At 33.0% G+C, this 25,265-nt stretch overlaps 3 protein-coding genes across 5 annotated transcripts in view; all 3 read right to left on the reverse strand.

Annotated features, from left to right (window-relative positions):
- Positions 1-14,413, reverse strand: part of LOC127698566 (cryptochrome DASH-like) — a 32,230-nt gene extending 17,817 nt beyond the window's left edge. The window contains exons 1-5 of the mRNA XM_052202073.1: positions 14,298-14,413; positions 11,941-12,113; positions 5,971-6,064; positions 5,547-5,662; positions 3,543-3,688 (exon numbers count right to left, since the gene is read on the reverse strand). Coding sequence (XP_052058033.1) covers positions 3,543-3,688; positions 5,547-5,662; positions 5,971-6,064; positions 11,941-12,113; positions 14,298-14,363 — 595 coding nt within the window. The 5' untranslated portion in view covers positions 14,364-14,413. The remainder of the gene's footprint in view (positions 1-3,542; positions 3,689-5,546; positions 5,663-5,970; positions 6,065-11,940; positions 12,114-14,297) is intronic.
- The window catches only part of LOC127698557 (proto-oncogene c-Rel-like), a 182,992-nt gene that overhangs the window by 127,341 nt on the left and 30,386 nt on the right, over positions 1-25,265 (reverse strand). The gene's annotated exons all lie outside the window — the stretch shown is intronic.
- LOC127698586 (uncharacterized) lies at positions 17,627-20,583 on the reverse strand. The gene is made up of 4 exons (XM_052202103.1): positions 20,391-20,583; positions 19,411-19,587; positions 19,012-19,146; positions 17,627-18,125 (listed from the first exon to the last, which is right to left on the reverse strand). Exons 1-4 carry the CDS (start codon positions 20,482-20,484, stop codon positions 17,956-17,958), a joined length of 576 nt encoding a protein of 191 aa, XP_052058063.1. The 5' UTR covers positions 20,485-20,583; the 3' UTR covers positions 17,627-17,955.

Here is a 25,265-nt window from a genome sequence, read left to right on the forward strand (position 1 = left end):
TGATCTGTTTTTGGTGGTAATAAGCCAATAAACCTTAAATTATTTGCTTAAACATTATGGAAACTGTTAACATTTTACTTAATATGTGTTATATAATTTCAAAACTATCGTCACATTAATTTTAGACAAGAGAACACACCCTGAAATGTCTCGCCTACTATACTGACCATTGATTTTATGTTGATAGTTCTAAATATAAAGTTTTACTACAAGTATCACACTAACATTTATGATCCAAGATAATGAGGTCAAGGTCAGATAAACCAAGCCGGAAATACATTTACACCTTTAATACAATCATTCCATACACCAAATATAGATGACCTATTGCTTATAGTATAAAGAAACAGATCAAACCATGGAAATTTTATATTGACCAATGAACTATGAAAATGAGGTGAAGGTTAGATGAACCCTGCTAGACAGAAATGTACTCCTTAAAAGCATTCCATGCATCAAATAAAGTTGACCTATTGCTTATAGTATCTAAGAAACAAAGTTAGCCAGGAAAACTGAACATTGACCAATGAACCATGAAAATGAGGTGAAGGTCAGATGATACCTGCCAGACAGATATATACACCTTACAATCATTCCATACACCAAATACACCTATTGCTTTAAGTTTAAGAAAAACAAACCAAAATACAATAAACTGCTTCGCTGAGCGCAGCTGGATACGCCCGCAGAGGTCCAACCCTGAACAGTTGGGGCAAAAATGGACACAATATTCAAGCTTGATACAGGTCTGAATTTGGATTGTAATTAAATATTTGACATATTATAGGTTTCTGAATAAATGTAGTCAAAGAACTTGAAATAGGTTATATGAATTGAATTTATATTCAATTAAAGATTTATTTCTTGCTGTTGTACAATACACTGTGTTGTTGTGCAATACTCTGTGCTGTTGCACAATACTTAGTAAATCTGTTGTCAGACTATAAACAAATAAAATCTTATAACACGAAAACGTAAAATCGAAAATTTATAAAAATCAAAAGGGAGCTTACATCAATAGATATAAACAATTTACCAAAGTTTCATAAAAAATGCTTTCAGCATATTTGAGTTATTGTCTGAAAACTGGAAAATCCCCCTTTTTGTAATGAAAAAAAAACCATAAATCGGAAAAGTATAGTCTAAAATTTATAAAAATCAAAAGGGAGCTCATGTCGATAGAAATAAACAATTCACCAAAGTTTCTTGCAAATTGGTGAAATTGTTTTTGAGTTATTATCCGAAAACTGGAAAATCCCCCCTTTTTTAATGAATAAAACCCCAAAACTCGGAAACGGTACATCTGAAATTTATAAAAAACGAAAGGGAGCTCATGTCAATAGATATAAACAATTCACAAAAGTTTCATGCAAATTGGTGAAAATTGTTTTCGAGGTATTGTCCGAAAACTGGAAAATCCCCCCTTTTTTAATGAATAAAACCCCAAAACTCGGAAACGGTACATCCGAAATTTATAAAAAACAAAAGGGAGCTCACATCAATAGATATAAACAATTTACCAATGTTTCATGCATATTGGTTAAAGCGTTTTAGAATTAATGTCCGACATGTTGACGACGGACAGACGGACGGACAACGGTATACCATAATACGTCCTGTAAACGGGCGTATAAAAACTTAACATTGAGCAATGAACCATGAAAATGAGGTCAAGGTCAAATAAAACCTGCCAGACTGACATGTACATCGTAAAATATTTCCATACACCAAATACAGTTGACCTATTGCATACAGTATTTGAAAAACAGACCAAAACAAAAACTTTACATTGAGCAATGAACCATGAAAATGAGGTCAAGGTCAAATAAAACCTGCCAGACTGACATGTACATCGTAAAATATTTCCATACACCAAATATAGTTGACCTATTGCATTCAGTATTAGAAAAACAGACCAAAACACAAAAACTTAACTTTAACCACTGGACCATGAAAATGAGGTCAAGGTCAGATGACACCTGCCAGTTGGACATGGTCACCTTACAATCATTACATACAACAAATATAGTAGACCTATTGCTTATAGTATCTGAGATATGGACTTGACCACGAAAACTTAACCTTGTTCATTGATCCATGAAATGAGGTCAAGGTCAAGTGAAAACTGTCTGACAGACATGAGAACCTAGCAAGGTATGCACATATGAAATATAGTTATCCTATTACTCATAATAAGAGAGAAATTAACATTACAAAAAATCTTAACTTTTTTTTCAAGTAGTCACTGAACCATGAAAATGAAGTCAAGGACAATGGACATATGACAGACGAAAACTTCATATCATAAGGTATCTATATTCAAAGTATGAAGCATCCAGGTCTTCTAACTTCTGAAATATTAAGCTTTTAAGAAGTTAGCTAACGTTGCCGCCGCCGGATCACTATCCCTATGTCGAGCTTTCTGTGACAGAAGTCGCAGGCTCGACAAAAATGATTATGGTTTACTATGCTTTCAGTACCAGTATTTGTTTCATGAACAGGAACTGCAGATCCACCCTTTTTTTTAGGTTTGTATTGCTGGAAATTTAGTTTTCTGTAAAATGCATATGCAACTAAAATAACTCACAAAACAATACCTCCTTGGGCCCTCAATAGTATTAATTTATTAAATTTATAAATGACTAAATCTGTGAAAAGTTACAAAAAAGGAAATGGAGCAAAAACAATTTTACAATCTAGGGGACAAAGTCCCTTTTTAAAACAGGTAGGAAAGGATAACACTCCTTTATGCACATCCTCAGGTAGTGATTTAGAACTTTGTAAAGTTAAATCAATACCTGTCTAGCTGTTTAGGAGGTGTTGCACTTTCTAGACTATTACCTCGTATTGCATTATTAAATTAAGTTCGATTATCTACCCTTTAACATGTGGGACCTGAATACACCTTCTTGTTATTTATTCCTATCTGGATAAGTTCTAAAATAACACAACTTTTCAAACTAGTTGACGCTATCTTGGGCCTTGTTCAAACAATGTATTGTGCATAAAACTGATCATAGAGACATGTTTAAACCATCGTAAACACATCAAACAAAGCATTTTCAATGACTTGAATTTGTCTTTCAGAAATAGCTTCTTAAACTATCAAAATTTTAAAATGTCTATTTTCCAAACTTTTTCCTCCCTCAGCTCATTGCTGATGACCATTGTTTTGTTCCGCTTGACCTCAACAGGATGTTGTCTAAGCAACTGTTTTTCCCGGATTGGACTAAATAGCGATAAGGTGCATTGTATTCCTTTTTTGAATATCTTCATGTAATTTTCTACAACTGTAAAATTTCATTGATATTCATCTAGTCATTAAGAGAAATTGAGTTTATAAGTTATTAATAAATATTGCAATATTGAGATAAGTAAATTGAATTATCTCCCCTTACTGTTAGATCCTATATGCACATGTTCTTCCCTTTCAGGTAGAACCATAAGAAATAATGAAATATAAGGATTTAAGATAATGAATCAAACTTGATGTACAAGTTTTTTTTAGTAAGTGAAGGCCTATTGTATATGTATTTACTTACATTTAACACCTAAATCTTCCATAGTAGGAACCTGTCCTTCTTCTAAACCTTCAGGAACTGGTTTGACATCATCCACATTTATAAGTTTTCTTACAGGACATTTGGCTTCTACACTTTTCCTAAACTGTGTATAAACATCAGGTAAACTGAAAAAAATACCATATGGATTATATAAATAAACATTGGATCTATGGAAAGCAACGCATTTTGTGATAATTTTTCTACAAAATTAGTACTGTAGTGTAGAAGAAAATGTTATTCTGGTATATACATTATCAAACATTTTCAACCTAGATAATATAAGAATATCTCACACCCAGCTTCATACAGCTATATCATTCTGCACTGTTTATTTCATTGTTGTATAAAACCTATTCTGAAGGCCTACATTAGAGTTTAGGACTACATAATTATTTAGCAGTAAATTATGACCTTTGAGCTTGATTTTGGTAGCTGTGGTCACTACTTGATATGTTATAATTTACTGCTGTAAGTATATATGAATCAGAGTACGTGATTTTCTGAACATTTTTTTTTTCTCATTAATTCAATGATTGAGTTCAAAAGGGGAGTCTGAGACTTTCTTCTTATATAGGAAGCAAAAGAGGACAAAAATTAATGCCAATGAAAAAAAAAACATATGGTTTTATAAAAATAAAGCATAGGTAATATCTATATTTTATTTTCAAAATCTCCAACAGTTAAATATTTTTTCAGAAAATTGTTGGCCCATTTTAATACTTATAAATAACAAGAGTGCACACGCTGAAATGTCTCGCCTTCTTTACTAATCATTGATATTATGTTGATAGTCCTAAATATAAAGCTTTATTACAACTGCCACATAAACTTAACATTAACCAAGTAAACTAAACATTGACCAATGAACCATGAAAATGAGGTCAAGGTCAGATAAACCATGCTAGGCAGGCATGTACAGCTAACAAATCTTCCATACAACAAATATAGTTGACCTATTGCTTATAGTTTAAGAAAAACAGACCAAAACACAAAAACTTAACACTGAGCAATGAACCTTGAAAATGAGGTCAAGGTCAAATAAAACCTGCATGACTGACATATAGATCATAAAATATTTCCATACACCAAATATAGTTGAACTATTGCATATATAGTATTAGAAAAAAAGACCAAAACTCAAAAACTTAACTTTGACCACTGAACCATGAAAATAAGGTCAAGGTCAGATGACACCTGCCAGCTAGACATGTACACTTTACAATCATTCCATACAACAAATATAGTAGACCTATTGCATACAGTATTAGAAAAAACACCAAAACTTAACTATAACCACTGAACCATGAAAATGAGGTCAAGGTCAGATGACACCTGCCAGTTGGACATGTACACCTTACAGTCCTTCCATACACCGAATATACTAGACCTATTGCTTATAGTATCTGAGATATGGACTTGACCACCAAAACTTAACCTTGTTCACTGATCCATGAAATGAGGTCGAGGTCAAGTGAAAACTGTCTGACGGGCATGAGGACCTTGCAAGGTATGCACATACCAAATATAGTTATCCTATTACTTATAATAAGAGAGAATTTAACATTACAAAAAATCTTAACTTTTTTTTCAAGTAGTCACTGAACCATGAAAATGAGGTCAAGGACATTAGACATGTGACTGACGGAAACTTCGTAACATGAGGCATCCATATACAAAGTATGAAGCATCCAGATCTTCTACCTTCTAAAATATAAAGCTTTTAAGAAGTTAGCTAACGCCGCCGCCGCCGGATCACTATCCCTATGTCCAGCTTTCTGCGACAAAAGTCGCAGGCTCGACAAAAACTATGAAATTAGTTCCCCTAAGTAACATTTATGAATTATAATTAAACTATAATGCAGCGCTGAAACAGTGAATTGGTAAAATAAATATCTTGGCATAATCATTATCAGGTATATGTATGTCATAGGTCATATATTCAAAATATATTCCCATATATAAAATAAAGCTTTTGTTTCTTACTTGTTCACACTAAATGACAGATCACTTTTATGGTATAAAGTATGCCCCCAGAATGTTTTAACATCAATTCCACAATGTTTCAATGCCTTTTCAACCTTCAATTCTTCATAGGTCACCTGGAATAAGAGAACTTAAAGCCTGAAAATTGGCATAAAATTAACACTACTATTCTTTACAAATACATCAACCATAAAATTGTCCGACTGTTTGCAAAATATGGATGTCCCTCATTCAAATTACTTCAATATATACCATTATTCACTTGTATATACTTAATTTTCTGCAGGCAAATAAATCCTATAAAAGTTTCATTTTTTTCTCTTAGTTTTCATTTTATCTGTAACAAACAACTTTAACCACATTTAAACAATATAAGTATTATCCTCAAATGGAAAACTGGGCGAAATATAGTTACAAAATGTACCTCTTCATGAAATACCAAATTCTGAACATCACTCAATGTCTTCACCAATTCTGGTACAATGACTTCTGGTTTCCCCACTCTAACTATTAAATTGCTGTAAAACAAAGCTAACAAATATTACAAACACTCAAAATTTGTTTCATTAAACTCTGTTGTGTTGAAAACTAATAAAAGATGAGGAATGACATGTTGACAAAACAAGGTACACTATGTATACAGAAACAGAACAAAATATGAGGAATGACATGTTGACAAAACAAGGTACACTATGTATACAGAAACAGAACAAAAGATGAGGAATGACATGTTGACAATACAAGGTACACTATGTACTGTAAATTCAGAAATTATTGCGTGCATTTATTAATGCAATTTTGTCATTTTAGACTAAAATGCGATATTAATTTTTGCGATATTGTGAAAAAATTCTGTTTAATTCATATAAAAAATTTCAAAATGCGAGTTTAAATTATTGCGATTATAACCCTGTCGCATTTTTCGCAATAATAAAAACATCGCAATAATTTCTGAATTTACAGTATACAGAAACAGAACAAAAGATGAGGAATGACATGTTGACAAAACAAGATACACTACGTATACAGAAACAGAACAAAAGATGAGGAATGACATGTTGACAAAACAAGAAACGGAACAAAAGATGATGGAATGACATGTTGACAATACAAGGTACACTATGTATACAGAAACAGAACAAAAGATGAGGAATGACATGTTGACAATACAAGGTACACTATGTATACAGTAACAGAACAAAAGATGATGCAATGACATGTTGACAAAACAAGGTACACTTCCTGTGATTACCAGAGATGAAGCCTGAAATGTAGGAAAACAGTTACATTTCCAAATATTATCCCCCAAAAATAGTTACAATGTAATGCTGTGTAACAGAACAAAAGATGAGGAATGACATGTTGACAATACAAGGTACACTATGTATACAGAAACAGAACAAAAGATGAGGAATGACATGTTGACAATACAAGGTACACTATGTATACAGAAACAGAATAAAAGATGAGGAATGACATGTTGACAAAACAAGGTACACTATGTATACAGAAACAGAATAAAAGATGAGGAATGACATGTTGACAATACAAGGTACACTATGTATACAATAACAGAACAAAAGATGATGCAATGACATGTTGACAAAACAAGGTACACTATGTATACAGAAACAGAATAAAAGATGAGGAATGACATGTTGACAATACAAGGTACACTATGCATACAGAAACAGAATAAAAGATGAGGAATGACATGTTGACAATACAAGGTACACTATGTATACAGTAACAGAACAAAAGATGAGGAATGACATGTTGACAATACAAGGAACACTATGTATACAGAAACAGAATAAAAGATGAGGAATGACATGTTGACAAAACAAGGTACACTATGTATACAGAAACAGAACAAAAGATGACCTTGATGAATACTTTGTGTAATCTTATTATATAAAAAAAAACAGTGCTCAAATGTCCCCTGCTGATGCACATATTTGATCTGTCCAAGGGTAATAACTCTACAAAAATTCTTTTAAACTTTTTCCTAACAATCAACAAGAGATTGCTAACAATGCTACTCTCAATATAATTCTATTTCCAATGGGTATAACCCCTGTCAAAAAAGTTGATTGTCACTGATTTTCAAACTTTTTCAAGACCTTGCTGATATTAATCTTTGATATAAATTTCATAAAATCTGACAGGAAAAGTGGGTGTTAGAGAGCTTACAATGCAATGTTCAATATAAATTACATTTCTAAGGGACATAACACCTGTAAAAAAATACTTGTGATCTTAGTGTGCCCTTCACCATGCTTCCCACATGGTAGCATACCATGTTATATTTATTATTTGACATACTGGTTAATGAAATCAGAACAAAGTGTACTGGCTTGTCATTATCAAGTAAAATACGATTTTGCCACACTTACTGATCTATTGAATATTCATGACTTAATAGATAAAAACAGCACTTGTAGCTTTAATTGAGACTTGTAGATTTGAAATTTTAATGTTAATGTGTAAGTTTCATCAAAGTTTTATAACTAAACAAGCATTCTGAGAGTATTGCATGGCAATACATAGTCCCCTACCAGGTAAAAATTCATTATACTGGAACAAAAAGCTAACTTGTTCTATAACTTGTCATGGTGTAAACAAAAAGAAAATATCAAGTCAATATCTTCAAGCATGACTAAAAACAGTGTGGAAAACTGATTAAATGAGTGAAGTCCAAGGACCATAACTCTGCACAAAATTATCAGACCAAAACAAAATTTCGAACTTGATCTGTATAACTTGTCATGATAAAACTATATACCAATTATCAATCAATATCTTCAAGCATGATGAAAAAAAGTGTGGAAAACACTTTAACATTAGATATGATTAATAGTTCTCTAAAATTAGATATGATGTAATACAGTGAATATCTTTTTTCAAATTATAATCAAATATAATTAATAGTTCCAAATATTTTTTTCTTTTATTTGTCACAAACTAATATAGATTTGTAACTTATCTTTAAATGTCAACAAATTTTATCTACACAATGTTATGTAATATATACATTAATAAAAATAGATTATTTTCTAATTAAAGGATTTCACTTCATAATTTTTTTACATATATATATATACCATTCAGAAAATTAGTTTATACAAAATAACAAACAAACCTGCCAAAAAATTCTTCAAATAATATACCAAAGAAAGTCTTTTTAAATAAAATGCTTTGCTGGGCGCAGCTTGATACGACCGCAGAGGTCGAACCCTGAACAGTTGGGGAAAGTATGGACACAACATTCAAGCTTGATACAGCTCTGAATTTGGATTGTGATTAAATATTTGACACAGCATAGGTTTCTGACACAGAAAGAATGTGGTCTAAGAACTTCAATTTTTTTAATTTACCTATTATGGTCCAATGTCCAAAATCAAAATACATGGTTAGATTCAGCATATCAAAGAACCCCATATATTCAATTTTTGTTGAAATCAAACAAAGTTTAATTTTGGACCCCAACTTGGACAAACTTGAAAACTGGTCCCATAATCAAAAATCTAAACACATGTTTAGATTCAGCATATCAAAGTACCCGAAGAATTCAATTTTTGTTAAAATCAAACTAAGTTTAATTTTGGACCCTTTGGACCTTAATGTAGACAAATTTAAAAAACGGGACCCAAAATTAAAAATCTAAAAACACGGTTAGATTTGGCATATCAAAGAACCCCAATAATTCAATTTTTGATGAAATCAAACAAAGTTTAATTTTGGACCCTTTTGACCTCAATATGAACCAATTTGATAGCGGGCCCACAAATAAAAAATCTAAATACATGGTAAGATTCAGCATATCAAAGAACCCCATATATTCAATTTTTGTTGAAATCAAACAAAGTTTAATTTTGGACCCCAATTTGGACCAACTTGAAAACTGGGCCAAAAATCTAAAATCTAAATACATGTTTAGATTCAGCATATCAAAGAACCCCATATATTCAATTTTTGTTGAAATCAAAGTTTAATTTTGGACCCCAACTTGGACCAACTTGAAAACTGGTCCCATAATCAAAAATCTAAACACATGATTAGATTCAGCATATCAAAGAACCCCAAAAATTCAATTTTTGTTAAAATCAAACTAAGTTTAATTCTAGACCCTTTGGACCTTAGTGTAGACCAATTTAAAAAACAGGACCCAAAATTAAAAATCTAAATACACGGTTAGATTTGGCATATCAAAGAACCCCAATAATTCAATTTTTGATGAAATCAAACAAAGTTTAATTGTGGACCCTTTTGACCTCAATATGAACCAATTTGATAGCGGGCCCACAAATAAAAAATCTAAATACATGGTAAGATTCAGCATATCAAAGAACCCCATATATTCATTTTTTGTTGAAATCAAACAAAGTTTAATTTTGGACCCCAATTTGGACCAACTTGAAAACTGGGCCAAAAATCTAAAATCTAAATACATGTTTAGATTCAGCATATCAAAGAACCCCATATATTCAATTTTTGTTGAAATCAAACAAAGTTTAATTTTGGACCCCAACTTGGACCAACTTGAAAACTGGGCTCATAATCAAAAATCTAAACACATGTTTAGATTCAGCATATCAAAGAACCCTAAGAATTCAATTTTTGTTAAAATCAAACTAAGTTTAATTTTGGACCCTTTGGACCTTAATGTAGACCAATTTAAAAAACGGGACCCAAAGTTAAAAATCTAAATACACGGTTAGATTCGGCATATCAAAGAACCCCAATAATTCAATTTTTGATGAAATCAAACAAAGTTAAATTTTGGACCCTTTGGATCTCAATGTGGACCAATTTAAAAAACGGGGCCCAAAATCCAAAAATTTAATACACGGTTAGATTCAGCATATTAAAGAACCCCAAGAATTCAAGAATAAAACCCCATTTAAATTGATCAAGAAATAAGCAATTTATACGAAGTATCTTCTTTTGCACAATACTGTGCAATTGAATATTTCTTGCTATTGCGCAATACTGTACAATTGACAATTTCTTGCTATTGCGCAATATTGTGCTATTGGTAATTTCTTGCTATTGCACAATACTGTTAAATTGAAGATTTCTTGCTATTGCGCAATACTGTGCAATTGAAGATTTCTTGCTATTGTGCAATACTGTGCAATTGAAAATTTCTTGCTATTGCACAATACTTATTATATAATAATTTACACATCCTGTTTGGTGTTTATCTCCTACCATATCATTATTATTTGCTTTTAAATATAAATCAGAAATAACCAACTTAAAATGGAAAATTTTAAAAGAAAAAAAAAAGGAATAAAAAGAAAAAAAAAAAAAAAAAAAAATCCCCCCCCCCAATTTTTTGAACCCCCTTATGATTCATCACCCCCAAACTCAATCCCAGCCTTCCCTTTGTGGTATGGTACCTTGCAGTACAATTTCAGAGAGATCCATACACTTGAACACAAGTTATTGTCTGGAAACTAGAAAAATGCTTATTTTTGGCCCCTTTTTGGCCCCCAATTCCTAAACGTTTCGGGCAATTACCCCCAAACTCAATTCCAGCTTTCCCTTTGTGATATGGAACCTTGTAGTACAATTTCAGAAATATCCAAACACTTACACACAAGTTATTGTCATGAAACTAGAAAAATGCTTGTTTTTTGCCCCTTTTTTGGCCCCTAATTCCTAAAATTTTGAGGCAATTACCCCCAAAATCAATTACAGCCTTCCCTTTGTGATATGGAACCTTGTGGTACAATGTCAGAGAGATCCATACACTTACACACAAGTTATTGTCTGAAAGTTACAAAAATGCTTATTTTTGGCCCCTTTTTGGCCCCTAATTCCTTAACTGTTGGTACCATAACCCCCAAAATCAATCCCAACCTTCCTTTCGTGGTATTGAACCTTATGGTGAAATTTCATGGAGATCCATTCACTTAAACTAAAGTTAGAGTGCGAAAACCAATGTGTCTTCGGACGACGACGGACGACGACGACGACGACGACGCCAACGTCATACCAATATACGACCAAAAAAATTTTAATTTTTGTGGTCGTATAAAAATGAGTTATCTCCCTTTGTACAGAAATATGGTTTAACATAGTACTCTAACATTAGATATGGTCCAGAGTTATGGTCCATAACTCTGAACTAAGTCATCAGACGGGAACAAAATTCGAATTGATCTATAACTTGTCATGGCAAAACTATATACCAAATATCAAATCAATATTTTCAAGAACAAAGAAAAAAAGTGTGGAAAGCTGATTTGCCGGACTGACAGATGGACAGACGGACGGACAGAGTGCAAACCTAAAGTCCCCTTCGACTTCGTCAGTAGGGGACTAATAAATATTTCTTATTGTTTTGATCAAGTCTTAAATTACAAAAAATGTTAAATGTGATTACCTCCCCTTGAGCCTCAATGTATTTCTGAGATCACTAACACTCTCCAGGAGAAACTTCAGTCTGTGTGAACCTGTTTTTGGTAAGTTGAAATGCCAGGTGCCTTTGTAATGACGAGGATCAAAACAATACAGTGGTACCACGAAATCAGCATTTTTAAAAGCCCAGGAAAGTGCCTGATACAGAAAAAAAAATCCTAAATATTACATATATAATCTATACTACTAAAATAACGAGGTTCAATTTGTTAGCCGGCATGACATAAAAATGATGAATCAAAGAATTCAACTTTAAATATAACTAATATAGGATAATGGTGCTATTTAAAAATTACACCATTCCAGGCTCTTTTGTTTTCCACATAATTAATAATACCAATAATTAACAAGTTCCTGGTCGAATCCGATACCAATAGTATATGACTCATGTAGTTTCCAGTTGTAGTTGCCTGTTACTTTCTGTAAATCCCTCTTCTATCAAGAGAACCTGGAATTCTTCCAGTAGTTGTTTTATATCTATGTTACACTATAGTACACTATTTACAGAAGTCTTCCACCTCAATACTACTATTAATTTTGGTTAATATATTTCGTTTATAGTAATTTTATTGTAGTAAGAAAACCAGGACGGGTTCAAACAGAAAGATTTTGAAAGCCGAGAAAACTGTACACTTATAATCAGCATGACTTTATCAGATGACAATATGAATACTTAAAATCCAGGCTAAAAATGAGGCATAGGTACTTTAATTCAGTGACGGACCCGCGATGTCACGGGTGTGTTCTAGTAATACAAAAAAAACCTAAGAAATTAGAAATATGAAAGTTTAAGACTACCAGTACTTTGAAATGCTTAATGTTTTACAGGCAATTAATCTTACCAAATCTGATCTTCATTTTCATCTGCAAAAGCAGTTAATGGATCAAAACACTTTATGTTTATCTAATACATACAGGTACAAGTAAAACACCAGTATAGCCAACCAATTAACTGATAAAGTTTAAAGCAGGAGGGTTGAATGTTAAAATAACTAGATTAACCAAAACAAAGGTTCATGTGCTTATCCCAAGTCAGTGATTATCTTTAGTAATATCTAGATAGTATTATGTCCTTAAAGGATTTTTTTGTGATGCCAGATATTAGTCTCTGCTCAGATTATTCACCACTTTCCTGGATGCAAGGTGATTTACAGCCTAATTTCAGAAATGCTGATTTGTAGTTACTGAGAAAAAATTGACAAAAATTTCATACAAGGCCATTTTGTGTACAAATATATTTTACACCAGACATTGTTGAGCGATGAATCTGAAAATGCATCATACATTGAAGCATGCTCACATGAAGCTCAATACCAAATTTAAGGATGCTCTGATTTGTTATTCCAAAAAAAAAAGTGTGACGAAAAATTTCCAGGGACTTACAGAAATCCAGATGGGTGGACCGATGTATACCAGTATACTCCCCCTTGCTTGTAGTGGGGTATTTACACAAATTTTTCACCATGAAAGATTCACGTGTTCACTATATCAGACAGTTTCAACTCAAGCAATTTCATTTTTTTTATTAGGGGCTATGGGGATATTAATCCAGAGACCACTGAATCCTTCAAATGAATAGAATTTAATAAATATAGACATGATGTTCAAAAATAAAAAAAGGGCTTTCTCAGAACAAAATTATTATCTATGATTGAACTACTTCATTAACTTTAAAATGCAAGAGCGATTTGACATATTGCTAATGAATTTAATATCCCTTGGGCCACACGATACAATCCCATTTTTTTTTCTCCATACTTACTGTTAAGTATGGATAGTAAAATAAAGAGATGGTATCCAGGGCAATCTTGACAAAGTTTGGAGTGGAATAGGTAAAAAGTCAGTTAGCCATGAATGTTGCTCGATCCATAAGGGGGGCCCGGGTACCCTTCCCTAAATCTGCCTCTGACAGTGGATAAATTCATCCAAAACAAGGCAAGACAAGCTTAGTTGTGTTAAGTACATGAATGTGAAAATTATTTATAAAAAAATTAAAGCAAATATTTAGTGCAAACAAATTAAAAAAGATATCCAAATCCTGCACCAAATTTAAGATCGAGCCTGTGATTGCAACCATTAAACTTTAAACTTTAAAGTTATAAATGGACTTCGTAGACTTTTAAAGTAAGATGTTGTCACCACTAAAAGTTTGAAGCAAATTATTGTTAGATGTGCTCAACAACTTTGGTGATTTTCGTCAGAGACATATATATACACATGTATATAAATATATGTTTATATGTCTCTGTTTTCGTTATGTGTTACAAGTTCACGCTTTGAAATATTCTATTAAACTGTGTGAAGAGAAATCAATCTCTTTACCTCGTTGTCATGTAATCTTAAATCGTTTCGCAGCAAACATATAGCAATTCTAGCTTTCGATGCCATTTTCCAGGTTATGTAAACTTCAAATGCTAACACGTGTGAGTTCTGTTTACATCGTCTCGTTTTCAATCAGAATCAATATGTTTTTTCCCGCCAAAATTTTAAAGTCGACGCGAACGTCTACGTGGGCACCTATCGTGATATATTATCAAAATGGTGATTTAGAATACGAAATAATTGTAGGCTGAAGGAAAAATGAGAACTTTTATGGTATTGACCAAACATTTTCACAAATAAAAAAGCGCCACAAGCCGAAAAGGTACAACACAAATCTGGTCTGAAAATTCCGGAATTTTATGCAGATCAAAAAATAAACCTTAATACTATTATTTTGTATAATCTAACTAATGTGATCCGTTTAGAAAGAACCACATGTTAAACTGTATTCTCAAATGTAGATTGAAAATGGCAGATAGAAAAGTGATATTGGCAGTTATTTTTCAAATATCTAAAAATAGAAATATAAAAATCTCAATACTTTGTCATAACAACCAATGAAGTGAATTTCTGCTCTATTTCAATCATATTGACAATAATAATATAACAATTATAGCCTTCGGATGAGGTCGATACGAAGATATATCGACCTATAAACTTGAGAAGGATATCGAACTCAGACTTCCGGTCTTCAGTCGATATACTTCTTTCAGGTCGATATATCCTCGTATCGACCTCATATAAAGGCTATAATTGTATAATTTAACAATTAATCAATGGTATGCATTTGCCAAAATTAAGAAACATAGAAAAATAAGATATCATGATTTCTGTGCACGATGCAACAACGACGCTACGCTATTTTTTGCCTTTTCGTTGGGTTTTTGTCAATGCGGCGCAGAAGATCTTTCTGCTAAAATCTGAGATTACTATAACATGTTTTATGGTAATCTAAGGTAAAAACAACAAAATATCAACATGTGTATATATGTATGTGGAATGATTTCCAATGCCGGAGACAACTATCCACCAGAGACCAAATTATGTAGTTGCATGTTATCAACTAAGAACAACATACGGCATCTGTCGTCAATTACCAAAACCCATACGGCATAGAAAGCTATGAAAGGCCCCAACATCACAAATGATAAAACAATTTAAACGAGAAAAACCAACGGACCTGATTTATGCAAAAAACAACAAACAAAAACAAATATAATATACATCAACAAACGACAAAAAAACACTGAATTACAGGTTCCTAATTCAGGACATTGAGGTACATACGGAATGCGGAGGGTTTAAACATGTCCTTCGATGCAAAATTTAACAAAATCATTTAAAAGTTTAATTTTTATTTAAAGCATCAGGTAGGAGCTATGGTCTGAATAAGGGGTCCTTCATTTCTGTATTGTTTAAATTTCTAATTCCTTTTTCTCCATTCTTTATAGTTTTTGCCGTTTATTCTCTAATTTTTCTTCATTTTTTGCCCATTTTTCTGTACAATTGGATCTGTATTCTCCATAATGTAAACTCCATTCAGACCATAATGTAGCGATAAATAACCGAGATTCTGATGGTTTATATTGATTTGTAAAATTAGAAATATTGAAATCATATGATATAGACTCCTTAATAATGACAATTTCAAGACATTGACCTTGTGAGTGAAACAAATACCAGGAAAATTGACCCTACCTCTTTATCTATTTCATTGTACAAGATCGTGTCTTCCTGTACTACTTATAACGGTATTGTATAAAATCTACTCCAAAGTACATCCGTCCATTTTAGAGTGTAGGATGGCATGATTTCATTTTCTTTTTAAAAGATATCATAGATAATCATAGAGAACAGTACTTTTCCTGCACTGACTTTTATTGTACGTTCTTTATTGTACCTTGTGTTATCCAACTGCTTGATGAGATTTAAAAGTTGAGTGCTTACATCTAAAAACTAGTTGAATCCCAACACATGCTTATTATTCTGTCCCCCTCCCTCTCTCCCCAAGAAAAAAATGAATTAAAATAATGTTAGAAGATACCAAGGAGCAATCAAAAACAATAAGTCGATTAAAAGAATTATTACATATGAAAGATAACTGTCCAGAAACTATACACAGAAAACCCAAACTATAATTCTCCAACCCAACAACAAAACAATCAGAAAATTCGTAAGTAGTTGTCTTTACCTATATTCAAGTATTTTGTGTCATTCAGAGATTTGCATTGTTTGTAAATCACATACAAAAATAACACTTTATAAATTTGTTGCGGCCGAAACGCTGTTCTTGATTTAAATTATTAAGGAACGTTCATATCCAAAAAATGAATGCCATGCAATGATGTATAACTTTCTAAACACGTGATTTGAAGAGCCTTAATTATGACCAAAAAGAGACATAAAGAATAACCAAATCTTTTTTGCCTGAAGGATTTGGAACCTTTGTTTTTTTTTTAATAATTTCACAATTTAAACTCAAATAATATTTTAATAATTTCACAATTTAAACTAAATAATTCAAAACAATATTAACTGCTTGATGAGGGAATTGAGTATAGACATTTTGCTTGGAAACCAGCATACCACATCGATAATTACTAATGCAAAAAAGAGGGCGAAGACACCAAGGGGGCAATTAAAATAAAATATTTTTCAAAGAAAACAGACAACACCATGGCCAAAAAGAAAAAAAACAACGAATTTACAAAAAGCTGCCCACAAAACACTACATAGAAACCTAAAGATTAAGCAACACGAACCTCATCAAAAAGCCAGGGTGCTGAGATGCTCCGGAAGGGTAAGCAGTTTCTGCTCCACTAGTGGTACCGCTCGTGTTGCACATGACAAATACAAGTTCGGTGATAATTTTCAACCGACATTATTTTGCGGTTAATTTAAAAGTAATCATCAAATATGATAAATAACAACACTGCACAAATTCACACAATTAAGACACATCAAGATAAAATGAAATTCTGGAAGCCAATGCTGTTCAAATACATGGGAGTTATATAACCTAATATTTAAACTAGTACCTGTTCTCAGTTCATTTACTATTTAAGTGAATGGGATATTAAAATCTTCTCCTTTTTTGTGAAACATGCCATTCTTCGAAATTCTTGTTATGGTTTATAAATAATAGGTTGGGTGCAATTTTGGTGAATGTTATGTTTACCTTTCAAAATTATCTGAAAACTTAAGATTGCAAATGAGAGAGTTTGTGAATACTAGTATCTGTAGTGCCTGAAACTTCACTTTATACTTATTGATGTTGGCACACAGGTTTTCATACATACATACATACATACAGATTAAAACATTGCAAGCTTTTTGACAAATTTATTGGTGGTAAATGTCTCAAGGATATTCCTGATTACTGATTGTTTACATGTAGAGCTGAAGTAATATAAGGATTTAAAACATCCTTCTTATATGTCAATTAAAATATGATATAAAGAACTGACAATGTCTGTTTTCCTACTCCTTCCCTGGAAGACGGTGGCCATTCGATGTATGATCCAGTACAGTTTGCATTCCGCAAATAAAATGAAAAGAATCCGCATCATTGTTTAGATACTTTACACTTCTTGATGCAAGAAATCTGTTACTTGCATAAGGATTTATATTAACTAGTATCTTTCTCAGTGTTTTCCTTCTACCAACTCTGTCTTGTCTTTTTGAAGTCTTTTACAACTTTTGCCATTTCATTTAAACCTTCATATAAACCTTCACCACTGCTTGCACAAGTTCCCTGAATAAACCATTTTCTGTCTCTCAATTTCTGGAGAGATAGTGCTTCTGCCAAAACATCTGGTTTTGGTGAATCTGAAGGATAGAATTATCGACATGTTATGCAGTTGAATCATTTCAATTAGATTGGCATAATAGTGACTTTTACAGTAATTTTGAAAAGAACTTTTGTTATCAGCTTCCACAAAGTAGTAATGACCATCAGCAGTTAACAGAAAACCGGAATTGATTTACAGTCAAACAAGTAATAAAAGTGAACTATGCCAAGCAGTCATTGGTTGCTAGCTGCCGTACTTGTTTTTATAGTTTTATGTTATTAACTCCAATATGCCGTTTAGTTTGTCTATTGAATTGTTAAACATTTTGTTATCCCGGGCCTTTTAAAGCGTACTATGTGTTTTGCTCATTGTTGAAGGACGTAAGGTATTCTTTAGTTGTTTACATCTTTTGGTGGATAGCTGTGTCTTTGACAATAATATCACATCTCATATTTTTTTTAATGAATGCATGTTGCAGCGGAACATACCTTCGGTTGGTAGGAAAGATGAGGAGAAGGAGACAAATAAGACAAGCCAAAATAAAAGTGCAAAATTAAATTTGATTGACAATATATATGATTGAATACGAGTGATGAATGACCTTTTATAAGTTTTGACAATAAGGACAATTGCCCCCTCCACTTCAGTATGGCCAATTATCTTTATTATAATAACTTTTTATATGCATTACTTGTGAAAGAAAATGCACTTCCTATTGTATACGAGTAATTCATAGCCTAAAATCATTGATGTTTCGATAAGGGAATTGTTTAAGGTTAAAACGAACAGACATGATTTAATAGAAGACTATTACAACAAATTATGTGATTAGGGTAGGGCGTAATATATTTAAAAAAAAATAAGATTATTGTATTTGATTTTTTTTTTCATATACATGTATGCATACAATGTAGGACATTTACTTGGTAGATCCTGTTTGTTGGCAAGGACAACGACTGGCACTTCCCTCATCTCATCTGTTTCAATGACACGGAATAATTCTTCTCTAGCCATTTCGTACCGTTCTCTGTCGTTACTATCAACTACGTATATCAAACCTACAGGAAAAGACGAAAATTATAAGTTCTGAACACAGTTCTAGAGTAGTCATACGATTTATAATTACTCATACAAGTAACAAAAGTTACATCGTTTTATTTGGCATTACACTGAAAAATTATTTCCGTGCTAAAAAAAGGACAGGCATACTTAATAATTCTTTGTTTTTTTCTAACTAAGTACTGAAAAAATAATAATAAATACTCATGATATATAAATAAAATTTAACCTTAACTACTAAGTTTTTGAACGTATTAACATACCACATGTGTCTTGGAAATAGTAATTCCATAGAGATCGGAGTTTTTCCTGTCCTCCAACGTCCCACACTGTAAACTCCAATCCTTTGCACGGCGTTACCGTTTCTACATTGAATCCTAAGGTAGGTATGGTACTAACAGCTTCGTTAAGCTTTAGTTTGTACAGAATTGTAGTTTTTCCTATAAAAAAAAACCACAATGTATTGGAAGTTAGAAACAAATTTGAAAAGACGATTGCTTGAATGTTCTATCAAATTCAGATATAGTTTAGGTTTGACGAGTATTCTTCCCCTAAAGGTGACTGAAGTATAGAAATATGGCCATACTTTCGGCAAGTTAAACAACATTTGCAACAACGGTATAACTGTTGCTCTTTGGGGAGTCCATATGTGGCGTGTAGCAAAATGCAAAATAAATTCCTGTGCTTATCAAACTGACATACCGTTTGTTGTAAACTCATCTGGTATCCCGCCCTTCACCCAGGTCGACCCACTTTGCAGCACCTACATTTTGGGATAGTTGTTACTTTGTTGCATGCAATATTTACAATTCGGCGTTAAGCAAACCATGCACAATCAATCAATCTTTAATTTCTAATAAATGAAAAGCCAATTGCTTGAACTCCTTTTATTCATTTGTGTTAAATATCAATCCGTAGTTAGGGTTGTAGAATTAATCTTTTTTTTTATTTCGTATATCGATATTAATTCAAAAGTATGCCTCTCGGAGAAGTCGACTGCTTGGACATCCACTGAAACAATTTCTTTGTGATTTGTTTACCCTGTTAAAGTGCGAAAATGAACTACACGAAAAAAAAAATGAAAAGGGAAAAAAATAATAATACCGATGATGATAATATAATCAATAAATCAAAAACAAGCAAAAGCTAAAGATATAATAGCTAATCGCTATAACAAACGAAAGATCGAACAAAACAATCTATTTCATTATCCTATTTGCATTCTTAGATATAAACAACATACCTGCATTATCTAAACCCAACAGTAAAATTTTACAATGTCCAGTTTCTGTGAAGTATGAAAATGCCTCGCTTAATTTTGTCCATAGTATCCCCATGATTTCTTTTAACTGTTTCAATGTTTTTTAGTAGTTTTAATTTAAAGAAATTGTGTACGTAGATCATTTTGACAAATGCTTTTTATACTTATTCAAATGATATGTATTATATGTAAACGACAATGATAATGTCGTGGATACTTCCACGTGTCAAAGTATTTGTTATTGTTAGTTACCAGGAAATCAATGTATGCTATATTTAAATAGTCAATAGTTTTTTCCTGTTTAATTTTAACATCATGATGTGTCATTTCTATGAATGGAAGTTCCGGGTGGCTTTCCCAAGAAAATTATTAAATCCGATATTCAAGTGTTCCTGTATACGTTTATGAAACAGAGATTTAATGTCATCCAGAAAAAATGGGGGTGTTAAGATTGTTAAAGGATTAGAAAATGCTGAAAACTCGAGTAATGTACGTTCCGACAACCGGTACTTGTTCCGTTTTCATATAAAAAAATTGAAATGTTTTATGATAATAAACGTTAAATCGGTTTTTAGGTTTATTTATTAGCGTTCTATAGCTATAGTTGTTCTTTTATATTTTACATGTCAAGAGACATATATATATATATATATATATAGTTCCTTATATATGTTGTGTACAAGTTATCATTTTGTACAAAAAAATTGTACAAATTATAATTTGTGTATTTTGACTTTGTACAAATTGTGATTTGTACAAAAAGTGCTTGCACAAATTACAATTTGTACAAAATTTGACTACATTTCTTTCATTTATAACTTGTACAATAATTTATGGTATGGATTTTGTTATTAAAAAAGCATTGATACACACTATAGAACTTTCACAATAAACCTTATTTACAAAATACAAAAATACTCAGATGGAGACAGGAAATGTAATTGATACATGCATACCAGTTAATTCTGATAGTACAAAGGAAATTGGCCCCAGTGACAATTCTGATAGTATGAGTAGGTGGAAAGGATATTGGGAGACAGGGAGAAAGGGGGCGGGAGAAAGGAGAAAGGGGGCGGGAGAAAGGAGAGAGGGGGCGGGAGAAAGGAGGGAGAACTATCAAAGGGAGACGAACTTTAATGTTGAAAAAAAAGTAAAGAGGTAAAAAAACGACAAGTGTGAAATAAATGGCCAGATTTCTATACTACCACAATTACGAGCATGTGAGAGATGTATCGAGAACAATATCAAGTGTAATAGAATGGCCGTGATTGTTGTTATTCACGGTTGTGAACAGAAAAAAAAAAAACGCAATGGAAAAAATAATTGATGACAAAATTGAGGGTCGACAAATTCCAGAATTAAGTCTAACTGGTGTAGGTCCGGATGCGGTCCATATTGGAAAATGTCTAGCAGGTAGTTTGTCAAACTGGTGGCTCTTAGTTGACAATTACCGAATAAATTTGATCATTCTTCGAATGTTAAGACAAACACAGACAATAATGAGAAATGTGTTTAGAGAAAACATTTCGTTGGATTCTGTGCAACGGAAGGATCGACAGGCAACTGCTGCAATTGCCGAAATAAGTTCAGAAAAAGTCCTTGACTGTCTACACAATTCAGATAATGACGTGATCGTATGTACAGTCGTTCCGGAAAAGTACAGAAAATGCGATGACAATCATCCAAGCATTTTAAAGGAACCAGTAGACATATGTCTTTCGGATGATCCGTCCGTATTGTACGTTGCTGATCGGGTAGGAGTTATATATTCAATTAGACTTCACTATCCAGCAGAGGTCAAACAGTTGGCAAAAGGTCTGAGCACACCAAGTTCGATTATGAATTTAGATGGGATAATGTTCGTGTGTGAAAGTGGCAAAAACAAAATAGTCTACATAGACCATAAAGATACTCTGAAATTAGACATATCTAAATCAACCAAAAGAAATCTGTGTGAATATGCCACGTTTTTGGAGATAACAGAACCCGAAAAAAGTAATCTGAAAACCCTCAGACAAATTATCATCAGGAGAATAGAGGCGGCAGGTCTTCCAAGAGGCACAAAAGACACAGTCAGGGTTCTTGACATTGGCATTGACGCTGTTGTACCTACTAAACTAGTTAAAGTTGACAAAGATTTGTTTTTTGTAGCAGATCAGAAAACAAAGTCAATCTTGCAGGTTTCTGTGAAACGAAAAGTTGCTGCCTATGGCTATGACCTTTTTGGAACAAGTTTATACTCGATTAGTGTACCAGATTTGAGTGGATGTTTTGGATTAGCCTACTGTTCAAACTATCTGTACTTAGCCGATCATACAGCTGGTATTCTGCGCCTAGAATTGGATTCAAACACAGTCTCTGTGATTCTGAAAACTGGTACCGAAATCTGCAACCAACCACATGGAATTGCCATAGTTGGAACTGAATTAATATACTCTGACGTTGGGAAAAGAGCATTATACAAGATCAAAGACATTGAAAATGTATCACTTAACCAACCTGATGTTGTTTTGTTCGCTGGGAAAGGAGAGGAAGGAAATGAGGATGGTCTTGGTAAAGATTGCCAATTTTCGCAACCATCAGGAATATGTACTGAAGGCAACACTCTGTTTGTTATAGACTCTGGATCGAAAAATATCAGACTTGTAACGTCTTTGTCACCAATGCACAAATATCTGTCTGTACTCCGTGATATTTACAAGTCATTTTCTGTGCATACCGAAATATTGGGAAGTGGTCATAGCGATGATATCAGGATGTCAATTTCTAAGTTGAAAGACGTTGAAAGTTTCTTTGAAAACTGCACATCTGAAGCCAATACACTTTTACATTTGAAAATTAACTGCTTGCAAAGACCTCATGGCGTACCAGCCTCTAAAACAATACAGTCAGTTCATATGCTTCGAACAATGTTGGAGTCTCTTGCCGAGCAAATTACTGGTATAGAATCAATATACTTGGAGAAAGTTGATATTAATTCAGCTCTTACGTTAGTTAATGAACAATTGCACAGTATGTTGTGGTTAAAAACAGAAACACCATCAGTTCTTGACTGTGCAAGGGATTTTCTCAGAGGTGTCGTTGAGTGTGTTAAGAGAGTATCGCTTTGTGGATATCATTATTTCACATCAAAGAAAACATCAGCGTATGAGAGTCCAAAACAGTATCTATCCCTTGAACAGTTTCCAAAGTTTCAACGTGACAAGCCGTCCAGTGTCTCTAAAGAAGACGTGAAACTATTGTTTGAATTTAGGGAGAGATATGGAAAAGGAGTACGACAGCGAAGCGTAAGAGCCGAAACAACGAAGTTTAATGCAGGTACGCTGCCTCTCAACATGTACCAAAACAATATCCCACCTAAATATGCATCGATAGATCTGTCTGTTACCGACATTAAAATCAACGAAACAGCTGAAGACCCGTCACTTACAGAACCACGCACAATTGATCAATTGCAAAGTTCAAATGAACCCGCCGGACCAGTGTTAGACTCTATTTATGATGAAAATGATATGGTGGCGGTCATGTTGGATGACCAGTTGTCTCTCGGAAGTCTCACTGAACGTGTTTTTGAAACTGACAAAGTGTGCAAATCGATTCTGTATAAAGAGAATGATGGCCTTGAATTTCATAAAGACATGCAAAAGATATACCACTTAATTGTATATTAGAAAGTGTAATACCCCCTCAAGTTGTTACCTGGTCAGGTTGTATATACATTAGATGAGGAGATTTACAATATGCTGACCAGCTCTCTTCAGACTGATACAATGACGATCAATGAAAAAGTTAGCGAGACGTTTGAGGAAGAGGAAATTGTACTGACTGTACTGAGCTGTGAAAGGACGAGACAAATTCAAATTTGTATTAAAATCGATTGATCTGAAAAAAAGACGGTTGTTAAGGTGGGAGATGGAAGCAGAGGGGCGGGAGAAAGGAGACGAGGGGTGGGAGAAAGGAGAAAGGTACCCCCCTTTCCACCCCCTCATAGTATAATAGAAATTGGCCCCTGTGACAATTCTCATAGTATAATAGAAATTGGCCCGAGTGACAATTCTGATAGTATAATAGAAATTGGCCCCAGTGACAATTCTGATAGTATAATAGAAATTGACCCGAGTGACTATCAGGATGACACTGACGTTGAAACACCAATCATACATGCCAGGAAGCGTGTACTGTCTAGCCAACAGATCCAAGCTGAATATTTAACCAAGAAAACGAAACAAAATTATCAGAACTTGCTGTGGGGGATAATGTCATTATACTAATTCCTCAGTATGATCATACCCCAACTGATCTTCGAAATATCTTAGGTGTAATTATTGAATCTGGAGAATTTGGGTACCGCATTGGAACAGCTGTAGGAATTTTAACAGGATATTTGTTGAGAAATCAAATTGAAGCTGTTAAAGACACATCTTTATTCACAGCAACGGTTTCTGAGCTTCAACTTTTGCTACGTGAAGCAGTTAAAAAGCTTTCAAAAACTGGTGGTCAGGGTTTTCTTTCATGTAAATGCAAGGGGAGGTGCAGCACTTCTAAATGTAAATGTAAAAAGCAAAAGATGTTGTGCAATCCCCGATGCCATAATTCATTCACATGCTCAAACAAATGATACAAAACTATTTTTGTATTTTGTAAATAAGGTTTATTGTGTGGTCATTGAATAAAAATTCTATAGTGTGTATCAATGCTTCTCTTTTATAACAAAATCCATACTATAAATTATTATACAAGTTATAAGTGAATTTAAGTCAAATTTTATACAAATTGTAATTTGTACAAGCACTTTTTGTACAAAGTCAAAATACAAATTATAATTTGTACAAAATGATAACTTGTACACAACATATA

Source organism: Mytilus californianus, unplaced genomic scaffold (assembly GCF_021869535.1).
Source record: "Mytilus californianus isolate M0D057914Y unplaced genomic scaffold, xbMytCali1.0.p SCAF_4, whole genome shotgun sequence".
In the NCBI taxonomy this organism is placed as follows: domain Eukaryota; kingdom Metazoa; phylum Mollusca; class Bivalvia; order Mytilida; family Mytilidae; genus Mytilus; species Mytilus californianus.